The sequence below is a fragment of the Morone saxatilis genome, unplaced genomic scaffold (assembly GCF_004916995.1).
Source record: "Morone saxatilis isolate NCDOM2014 unplaced genomic scaffold, NCSU_SB_2.0 Contig17, whole genome shotgun sequence".
Taxonomy (NCBI): domain Eukaryota; kingdom Metazoa; phylum Chordata; class Actinopteri; family Moronidae; genus Morone; species Morone saxatilis.
In genome coordinates this window covers 24,531,564-24,542,729 of record NW_023339729.1, presented here as the reverse complement: position 1 = coordinate 24,542,729, position 11,166 = coordinate 24,531,564, and the positions used below count along the sequence as shown (strand labels likewise).

Sequence of the window (11,166 nt, the reverse complement as noted above, 5' to 3'; positions counted from 1 at the left end):
GGTCTCAATTAAAGGCCTGGTCTGAATTTTATAAAAGTTCTTTGGTTGTATAAAACCTCTCAAAGCCACCAGGTCAAATTAATGATGCGTAATTGATGTTATTCGATTTTTTATAAGTAATATTGAATACTATACTATATACTTATACTTATATATTTATACTTTCCCATCTTTGCTAAGCAAGAATTTTTTGTAAAAGGAATTGAAGGCCTGTCCCATATAGAAGCCTGTTCCAAATGAAGGCAGGTTGAGTTCAGGAATTTATGCAAATTAAAGCCCAGGCTATTAATTGAAGCCTGTTGACATGCACAATGTAACTAGTTGGTGGGCCATGAAAGTCTTTTCAGAATTTTGTGACAATCAGTTCAATTATCATACTGTAGGACCAACAGCCCATGTTTACGTATGAACTGTATGCGTGTGTGTGTGCTCCACAGTTTCTTTATGTGTCTAAGCCTGGGAGAGAGGAGATTGCAGCAGAGGTATATGAAGATGAAGTGGACCTTCGGCGCTCCTGCTCGTACCTCAACAGCAGTTTCCACTCTGTTTGGAGTGAGCCCAGTGTGGACCCGGAGGATTTTCGGGTAAACTCTCTTGTCCCCTCAGAACGATGTTATCACTTTGCACTGGGACATAATTTACAAAAGGTGGAAGAAATTCCAAAGGTCACATTTAACTAAGGAAAATAAATGTCCCTTAATTTCAGTTAATACCACATGTACACTCAATTAAACAGATCTTAAATGTATTATAATTTAAATCATAAATTAACAGTAAATACAATTAACAACAGAGTGAACACATTTTGTACTGTATAACCTTTCTCCCCCCCTTTATCCTTTTCTTCTCCTCAACTGTGTTCTTCTTAAATGAAAACGTGTTTTACCTTTCCTCTGACTTGTTACTCTCCATATCTTCTCCTCTCCTCAATCATTTCAACCATTTCCTCAATGCCTTCATCAATTCCCACCATTCTTCATATGCACCAGGATGAACTGAAGAAGTTATATGCCCAGTTAGAAGTCCACAAGACCAAGAAGATGACCGCAAACAACCCTCATCTGTCAAAGAAGCGAAGTTCTCGATGTACATTGGGGAGATCCATTATTAGACGCATTGCTGAGATCCCAGAATCCATGAGCCGGCAGTGCAGCCGCGAGGAGAAAGATGGATCGTTCCATAGTAGAATTGTGAATCAGGATTCTTTCAGGAGGACCCCAGATACAATATCAGTCAGTATCAGTTACAGAAGTTCAATGACACCTTCACCATCTATGCGCAAGTCCCAAAGTGATCATCACTATGTCAGGGAAAGAGACTCTTCTTTGCGTGACTCCATGTTAAAGGCCAACGCTGTGAAGAGGTCTTCCCGACGATCTGAGACTGACTCCTTGGATATTCCACCAGGGGTCTGTAAATCAGCCAGTGCCCAAAATCTGACAATTGATACCAATCTTCTGCATCCTGATCACACCAGACTTCATAAGTCCTGGAGTCTAACTTCAACTACCGCTCATTCTATAGAAAACATATCCAAGGTTAACAGAGCCAGTACAGTGCTGACAAGGTCCAGGCAGAGCATTTCCATTAGCGACCAGACCAGGAGTGCTCTCCAGTCAGAGTCATTTGACAAGGCTGAGGTCTGTCCTTGGGAGGTGGAGCCAGAGCAATCAGGGGACAAGAACCAGAAGCATGTCACCTACGCAAACTCCGAGGATGGTGAGGAAAAAAGACCACCATCTCCACAGTCGCTTATCTGTCCCTGGGATCATTTACCACCTGTAAAGCAACCTTCAGAGGATAGGGGAATGCAAGGTGAAGCTCAGTCCCCTAAACCACAGGCTACTGTGTCTGCAAGTTTACCAGGCTCTCCAAGACCAAAGTTCACTAAAGATCAACGAGTCTTCTCCTTCCGCACCTCCACCACCACTGCTAAGTGGCTCTCTGTGAAATCAATTATGACCTCCATGGATGCAGGAAGCAGGTCCAGTAGGGATGGAAGTTTTCAAGAGGATTCTGTTTCACAAAAAAGTCAGGAAAGTGCTTCCACAACACCACGATCGAGAACATCTAATAGACGTCCAAGCGTGGAAAAGAGATCACTGCAGAAAAGAAGCATGACAACAGATGGAAAACCATGCCTTGTGAAGCAGAATGCCATCAGACTGTCCTCTGTGGATTCTTCTGAGAGAAGCCCAAGAAGGCTTGTGATTGTGAAATCTGCCGTCTACCCTTGGGACACTGATGATATGCAAAAAGATGGCACTTATGAAAATGTGTTTTTATCAAGGCAGAACAGCAAACGTAGTAGTATAGGTTCTTGGGAAACTGCCAGCAGCTGTAGAACTCCTTCAACTCACAGAAGAGGAAGCAATCGAATTACACCAGTCCGTAATATTTCCCATGCAGATGTGTGTCCATGGGAAGGACCTGGTACTTTCCAGGAAGGAGAGGGGCCAAAGAAGCAACAGAGCATTAAAGCAGACGTCTGCCCTTGGGAAGTTTCTGGACCATCTAATGTATGTCCATGGGAATCTCAAGAGCAAGGAAATATGAGAAGACGAGGAAGTGCCATTAGTAACGTGTGTCCTTGGGATTCACAGGATATTCCCGTTATTTATCATACTAACCTCTCTAGAGATTCACAGACACAACAGTCTTTGAAACATGCAGCAGACGTATGTCCCTGGGAGACTGCAGAAACTCCTCAACCTTTAATAAGGCAAGATAGTGAATATGCTAATGTTTGTCCTTGGGAGGTTCAGGAGAAGGCTGAAGTTGTATATGAAAACCTAAATCCTTTGGAGACCAAGGGAACGCTGACAGTGCCCGTCCGACAAGAAGTTAGGAAAACTGCCCTCTACCGCAGTGGATCAAAAGAAAGTAATGAACAACAACCCCATGCAAAATCACCTGCCCTGAGTTTGAGTAGACAAGTGACTAAGACAACAGAAAGTTGTCCATGGGATTTCCCTGATCCCCCTAAAATCATGGAAAACATTTGTCCATGGGAAGAGGGGAACACTGAGCCAACAAATACAGACTCAAAAACGACCATCAAGGTAGATATTTGTCCCTGGGAGACTGGACATGAAGACAAACCAGAAGACTCACAAAAAGGTGTCTCACTTTTGAAAGCTGCTTCCATACAAGCTGAAGGGAAAGACAGCACAAAGGTAAACATATGTCCCTGGGAAACTGAGTCCCCTGAAAAACCTGCCGCTACCACGATGGTGTCACAAGGAGTAAAAAGATCGGCAGATGTTTGTCCATGGGATAGTAGTGAACCAGAATCAGGAAAGCCAGAAACCACCAAAATATCATTGAGTCATATAAGGCAAGACACAGTTCACGCAAATATTTGTCCATGGGATACAGAGGAAGCAGGGGCAGTCAAAACTGAAGTATCAAACATACCAGAGCAGTCCAAACAAGATGTTTGCCCATGGGAAACAGAAGCCCCAAAAGTTCTGAAAAAGCAAGAAAGCGCTCTGGCAGATGTTTGTCCGTGGGAAACAGAAGAGCCAAAGGTTCTTAAAAACCAAGATAGTGCTAGGGTAGATGTTTGTCCGTGGGACACAGAGGAGCCAAAAGTTCTTAAAAAGCAAGACAGCGCTCGGGCAGATGTTTGTCCGTGGGACCAGAAGAGCCAAAAGTTCTTAAAAACGCAAGACAGAAACTCCGGGCAGATTTTGTCGCGCTTAAAAAGCAAGACAGCACTCGGGCAGATGTTTGTCCATGGGACACAGAAGAGCCAAAAGTTCTCGCAAAGCAAGACAGCGGTCGAGCAGGTGTTTGCCCGTGGGAGACCGAAGAACCAGGAGCTGTCACAAAGCAAGACAGCGCTCGGGCAGGTGTTTGTCCATGGGAGACCGAAGAACCAGGAGCTCTCAAAAAGCAAGACAGCATTGGAGCAGACGTTTGTCCCTGGGAATCTAAGGATCCACAAACCTCAACGGAAGGCAACATTGAAATTCCCACCGGTGACAAAGATGAAGTCACAGAGAACCAGGGGCCCCTCAATGTAGAGGAGACTCCAGAAGATATCATCACAGAGCAGATAGATGAGTCCAAAGAAAACTTGCGCCGCAGTGATGCTTTGTGTCCCTGGGAGATGATAAGGAGCCAATCTGGTTCATTCACAGACAATGCCTCAGATGTTTTTACATGGGAGCCTGAGAATATTCCTGAGGAAGATGAAGAGGACGATGCAGAATTTGCTGCTGAGGCTCTCGTATTCCCACCTGATTTGTGACCTAAATCTAGCCAGCATTTGTTTTCACTTTTAACCCCTCCCACTAAATCAAGTGGAATGTGAACTCTATAAAACCATTTTGGCGGTAAACTGTTGAAGGGAAACTTTGTTTTTAACTTCCCTAGCTCCACAGGGAAATTGATGGTCATACTCTTGAGCAGCTCCCCTGCAGCTGGCAAAGCTGAGAGCCATTTTGTGTTGGACAATTACTTGGGCTACTCAAAGACAGAATTTAGGGCTGTGTTGTTTCAGGTTGGACTATGCCAGGTTGGTTGCTGTCTGACTAAGAAGCTGAAGATGTAGTAGAGACTTCATGAGCTGGACAGAGCAAGTTGTGCAAACCTGACTAAAAATGTTTTATTTTAACTGGAGCACTATTGCACACTAAGTATGTCCCTAATCAATCCAGCAATGAACTATAAACAGACATTTCTTGGCTGATCGAAGGGCATCTAAGGTATTTAGATGAAGTCCCTTTTCTTCCTGATTCTACCCCCCATTTTAAATTAAAATGTTTTTTGTGTCTTTGTATGTTTTTAGGTGACAATTCACATATTTGCCATTTACGTGCAGTATGTTAGACTCATGGCCCGGGGTGAATATGTTACCTTACACCGTAGAAAGTCCAGAGTGCTCACAATCACAAATACAGCACAGGACCTAAGAGATGGAATTTAATGGAAGATGGAAGCTTAACCAGCACACACACACACCAGTTAAATTCAGTCTAATTTTGTTCTTTTGTGGAAATTATATTTTCAAAGTAGAAGAAAATGTAACGTGTAAAGCAGTGTCGCCAGTACTACAATTGATGTCAAATTACATTTGTATTAATGGTTGATTAAACTATGCATTCCTGTTTTCTTAAGTGACTAAAAGCCAATAATTTTCTCACTTTTGATTCAGTCATAATAATGGAAAATATAACATTCCACCACTTCAAGAAATGCCCAAAAAATTGCATAAATCGCCATAAACTGGAGTGAAAAGCTGCATAATCCTTTCATATCTGAACATTTAGAAAGTCATGTCAATGCCTTTTATGCAAATGCACTTGATACCAGTTTTATTAAGATGGGACAATGAGATTAAACATTAAAAACACTTAACAAATTAAATGTTTGGTAGATGCAGAGAACTTAAAATTATACAGGACATTTGTGTTGCAGCTAACCTGAGATTTACTTTATCTAAANNNTCTAAATACTAAGTTATGGAGGTGATATGTTGAATAATTGCTAGATAAGGTTTACTACAAATGTTGTCAGGGTTCTTTATGCAGATATTATAATTAATCATAGTCATTTCTGGAAAAAGTCACATCTTTGGCAACACTTAAATATTCTTTCAAGTCTTTGAAAGGAACTAGACTATCAGAGATTCCTCTGATTGACTCCACTGATGTGCAGATGACTGGTAATACTACAGAAACAAATATAAATCCACTTATGGATTAGTCCAAGATGACTTATGACAATTAGATATCTTTATTATTAGCTGTGGCCCTACATTTAATGTCTGACATTAATGAATACTTTAAATAGTTCAAAATCATTACGTTTCACATACAGACAATTGCAACTTTTTAAATGGCAGTATTATGTTGGAAGAAGTTTTATGGTGAATAAAACTTACAATATTAACAGTTTTCGTATTGATGTAATTAAGTCATGTCTATGCCAGCAATCTGTCAGTGAATTCAGGTGTCAGTTTTTCAGCACTTCTGCTACAGTGACTAAGTTTTTCATTCAGTGATCTCATTGTTAAACATTGCGCCAAGTTTTTTGTCAATGGAGTGAACTAGTTTTGTGAGCATTGTTGCATGTTAGTGTGTTTTTGAATGAGCGTGCTGTAATTTGTTGTCACGTAAAAAGAAATTCTAAAATTGTTGTAACACATCCCTTGATTTGCATAGAGAATCAGCCTATGTTCTGTTTTCAATTTTGTATGCAATATCTTCTATGAAAGATCACTCTGATAAAGAAAACTCCTGTTAAATCTATTGGTGTGAAGAGAAGCAGATGGGACATTTTATTTTTGTATTTCCTGAGGTCAACATGCAGCATATTCATCAGAGAAATAAACCATACAATTTGTGGAGATCTGTACATTTTATTTTTTATCACATGTACACATTAAGTTAGTCTTATGGAAACAAACATGAAAATGTGTGAGACTGAATCATGGTGAAATTTGAAGTGACTGTTTGATGTGTGTTAATTTGTTGCTGGGCAAGAAGCAGGTTTTTCTGGCTGGACTGAGACAGTGGTTTGTTCATCCTAAAACTCACCTGCTGCTTCCACCGCTTCAACAGCCAACAGCATTTAGAGATAAGAGGCTTCAAAGGAAGCCTGGTTTCCTGCCAAAGTGGGCAAACTAACCAGCCACAGCCAAATTCTAAAGAGCATTTGGCCCATGACTGCAGATAATGTCCAACGGTGGTTTGATGAAAAGAGCAGCGCCACCCGGTGGCCTATTTGTTCCATTGGACTGGCTCCGGTTTGGGAACTGCATAGTTGAGGGCATCAAACTCTTGTCCCGGCCTCAAGTTTGGACCAGGAATCATGACAGTCTGAAGGAGTAAGAAGAGCAGATGAGTGTAATTTGCAAGCAGTCAAATGTTAGTCAAATATATTGAAATGAACACACATCACCTAACAAATATCTCAAGTGTCATCTGTTCCATATTTCTGTACCAAGGGGGATTAAACTTCAAGATAGGAAAACCAGTTGGGAAAGCTGCTGGAATACAACCTACTTCAATGACACCATCTCTGGGAAAGATTCATCCTCGTGAGACTGAATTGTTCCCTGCGTTGCCTTATTGTTTTATATCACAACAAATGGTTGCCCAGATTTATCTTACAATTAGGAGGTAATCACCATTTACCTTTGCTGTTTTTAAATTAAATATTTGGCACAAAGTTTACTCAGGTTTACCACCGACTGCCCCCAAAACATGAGAGCAGCTGTAATTGTGTCAGAGCTGGTTCTCGTTTGTGTTTAATTTCGTGGACTGCAGCTGGTGTCCTGCTTTCATTTGTCAGCTCGCTTGACAGATTGTGATTGACAGGTGGCAGAGCCTAAAATAACCACAAAGAATTAGTCAAACCTCAGAGGTTCGTTGAAACTGATTTTAGGATATCTGTAGTGTTATTATGCATGTACAAGTTCAAGATATTTTTTTTTTTTAAAAAGGGAATGAAACATCTACCAGTTTTTTTTTTATATTTTGAAAGACACACTATTTGAGGTGTCATTCTAAAGTGAGGAACTATATAACCTAATTTCCCTCTATTTTTGAATTGTAAATGAAAGGACAATGAGAACGAAGATGGTGTGTGGTGGCGTTTGTTGCTGTTTTTTTGGGACTTTTTTGTAACACAGAAGAGTAAGAAACACCTTCCAGGCAACCTCACTGCTCCATCTGTCTGGTATATCTGAGACACGGCAGGTGCTGACTCACAGATTTAAGGTGATTATATTCTGTGTTTTGCAGTGATGCGTATAATGCAAGTCAACTTCTATTCCAGTCTTACGTTGTGAAGACTGGTGCAGACGCTGAACACAGATAATCAGAATTTAACAGGGCTTTGTGCATCCTTTACTGTGTAACTTGTTATTGAGGAAACTAGAAGAAACTTTAGGTAGCAGATCAACAGCTCCTTTTAAATTCCTGCAGCTGTCATTCATGTGACTGAGCCACAACACCAAATTCCTGCATGTCTGAAATATTTATATATGATGGACATATGCTATCTGATGAAACAGTTGCTGAGGAGAATTGTGGTTTATTCCTGTGAGCGACACAATCGGGTCAGCAGGAGTCCTCTCACAGGAAAACTCACACAGATATTTGAATGCTCGAACCTTCTAACTGAGGTACATTAGCTCTGTATGGTTAAGGAGTCACCCAAACAACAACAATTGCTCACTTACCTCTAGTGGCATTTCATTTTAGAAATTGTTTTAGGTTTAATTTGTCCTGGTTTTGAGATATCTGTGTCTGAGACTTCGGCCTCAACCCCACAAAAACCACAAAGGTTTTGGTTTCTGGAGCATCTTTCCAGAATCAATCAACACTGGCGTTCATTTCATTACTTGCTACGCCTGCTATTTGTATGCTGCATAATGAAATACCATTCAGCTTTATTAAAGGGTGAAGGCAGAAATCTCAAAAGGGAAATGTCTCCAGATCTGGGGGGGGGGCAGCTCTGCATGCTCCCCTCACTTCTCTACTTGTGATTTAGTCTATATTGTTGTCAAAGTCACTCAACAATTATGATTGATGAACCTCAGCAAAAAGGTTTAGTCTCTGTCCAACATATTTTGGTTTTTACCAACAATCCCAAATCAAGGTCCCTTAACAAGCGTCCAACCTCCAGCAGATGGAGTTGGCTCAGTTGTCATGGAGATGGATTTATTGACTCAGTAGCTGCTCTGATTTCATCCATAAAAAGTGTTATGTATGAAAGGCCAGTAAACGGACCTTGAGTTGGGATTGTTTTACCAAAATACTACTTAAATGAACTTTGATGCTTCATTTTAGCTTCAACATTCTATTAGGAGTTTTTAACTGGTTATGAAACAGTCTCAATTTAATACTGATGCCTCTATATGACCTTCATTAACAAACAAATTCTGTTTCTATTGTGTGATACATAAATGAAGACGTTATTGAACTGAGGTGTCATGTTGTCTGTGGGGGTTGCAAATACATTACAAACAACCATTATTTTAATGACAAATAATGCCCATTATTATTATTATTATTATTATCTACATTTACATTGTGTTACTACTACTACTCTAGACTCCTGTCTTCATTTTAGATCGACACCGGTTACTTTAGATTTTAGAGTGTAACACACTAAATCTTTTATGATTTGATCCAGTGAGTTAGATCCACCTAGCTAAGACTAATGCAGTCTAGTACATCATCCTGCAATGAATCCTTACCAAATTGATCGCTAAAAATGTGGTGGACAAAAAACTGTGAACAAAAACTGGACAGCATAAAGGTTATATTTATTACAGAGCTGTCGTAGGAGACTGCATTAGTATTAACTAAATGTGCCGACTAACTGGAGACTGAGTACATCCTCCTGGCACTTGTGGAGTTTTACCACCTCGGTATTAGACGATGAGGAGTCCAGACAGTTTATTAAACCGGCGCTGGAGCAACATTTGGACTGCAACCAAACCGCCTCTATTTTACGGTGAGAAGCAAAGGTCGTATTAAGAGGATGTATAAAAGCATATGTAACAGCATGGGAGGGAAAAATAATTGACTCAAAAAAATTATACTGGAAAGCTTGAAACACTAAAAACCACCAACCTTATTCATGTGGTCATTAAAGTGAAGTATGAACTGGCGAATTTATAAAGATTGCTTAATTTCCTCTTGACAGAAGAAGGTAACTTGGACCTCTGCCTTTTTCTTACTAAAAAGATATATATAAAAGCTGTTGTCAGCCGGTGCAGAGTAGAGGGTCACCTTAATAACTGGGTCTTTGGCAGGAGCCCAGGATGGGACTATTTTTCCGTGCAACCTCCATCGGCCGTAGGGGTTGACGAGGTGTCGTTCTATGACCATGTATTCCAAGACGTCCTTCGGCTGCTCCTCGCTGCCCAGCATCAGCCTCCCGAAGCGGTCGTAGATGGCCAGAGTCTGCAGCACAAACAGACGTGAAAGAAGGTTCATCCAGTCATCTGAATTCTACATTGTAACCTTGGTTTTAATCTCAGCACTAAACCCAGAACACTGACTATGCTCAATATCAGTGGTTCCCAACCTTTGACCTCTTTTCTATCATTGAGTAAACTGACTAAGTGACATTTATTTTAAGGATATTTCATATTATATTCAAAACGTTGGTTAATACAGCACCAAGAAGAAGCTCTGCACACCGATAGTTCACATAAACATATAGTCATACCTGTTTGGAGTGCATGCGGACCGTCACCTGGCCGTAGAGGTTGCCTTTGGAGACCATGTCGGGGCAGCGAGCGTGGACCACTTTGGGCGGCTCCAGGGACTCTACAAACCTCCAGCGGATGGTCTTGAGCCGGTTCCCCCTCGTCATCTCCTGAAGACAGGGCAGAGGGGCGATGGGAGACGTAGAAACAGTCAGTGGGGGATTTGATGAAACTGAAATAGTGATCAACAACATTTACAAGAAGAACTTACAGGATAACACCTTTCTGTCACCAGCGAGTGAAGTTTCTCCCTGTTGAACCTGCGAAAATAAAACTCCCAGATGTCAAACGTGTTTCTCTCTCAACACATCACGTAACTGCATTTTCAGGGTAACATTATTATAAGCTTTAGCAGACCTGAAGGCAGCACGAGTCTCTCACTTCTATAACAAATGTCTCACTGTAATATTGAGCATCCCACCCCGACTATGAGGCTGAGAAGAGCTGTGTCAGCTGGCTGAGTGAGGTGAGAGACAGTTCATTTTCTTACTGTGACAGGGAGTTGTGAGCCTCAATGAAGATTTCTTGAGCTCGCTCGGCAAAATCCTTCGTTGTGAACTCAGAGTCGTGCTCCTTGATTTTGCGAATCCTGTTAGAAACAACATTTAAAAAAAAAAAAAACACACATTCAGCTTTCTGATATTTACTGTGATTCAATTAAACAGCAGTTATAGAAGGTGTTAAAAAGGGGTTCACTCTTTCTCATCGACACCAAACTCAGTTCTCAGAGTAGGAACAACATGAGGAGTTAGAGAAACAATCTTACGCTAGCTGCGAGGCGGCGCTCTGTCGTAACTGTTCAGTTCGTTGTTTCAGGCCTTCTTTAGACAGAGTGGAAAGACGAGCGTCGCCCTCTGGGGGGATGTAGGGGTCGAATATTCCCGCTGGTAAAGACAGCAGACAGGACTCAATCAGTATGTGCCCTCCAACCA

At 41.2% G+C, this 11,166-nt stretch overlaps 2 protein-coding genes across 2 annotated transcripts in view; one reads left to right on the top strand and one right to left on the bottom strand.

Moving 5' to 3' along the window:
- Nucleotides 1-4,297, top strand: part of si:ch211-156l18.8 (probable G-protein coupled receptor 158) — a 22,143-nt gene extending 17,846 nt beyond the window's left edge. Inside the window, exons 10-12 of the mRNA XM_035660925.1 lie at nucleotides 438-584; nucleotides 990-3,648; nucleotides 3,690-4,297. Coding sequence (XP_035516818.1) covers nucleotides 438-584; nucleotides 990-3,648; nucleotides 3,690-4,255 — 3,372 coding nt within the window. The 3' untranslated portion in view covers nucleotides 4,256-4,297. The remainder of the gene's footprint in view (nucleotides 1-437; nucleotides 585-989; nucleotides 3,649-3,689) is intronic.
- Nucleotides 4,298-6,347: 2,050 nt separating this feature from the next.
- Nucleotides 6,348-11,166, bottom strand: part of mrpl45 (mitochondrial ribosomal protein L45) — a 7,043-nt gene continuing 2,224 nt past the window's right edge. The window contains exons 3-8 of the mRNA XM_035660924.1: nucleotides 11,001-11,118; nucleotides 10,725-10,823; nucleotides 10,446-10,494; nucleotides 10,195-10,344; nucleotides 9,753-9,926; nucleotides 6,348-6,827 (exon numbers count right to left, since the gene is read on the bottom strand). Of these exons, the coding sequence (XP_035516817.1) occupies nucleotides 6,729-6,827; nucleotides 9,753-9,926; nucleotides 10,195-10,344; nucleotides 10,446-10,494; nucleotides 10,725-10,823; nucleotides 11,001-11,118 (689 nt within the window). The 3' untranslated portion in view covers nucleotides 6,348-6,728. The remainder of the gene's footprint in view (nucleotides 6,828-9,752; nucleotides 9,927-10,194; nucleotides 10,345-10,445; nucleotides 10,495-10,724; nucleotides 10,824-11,000; nucleotides 11,119-11,166) is intronic.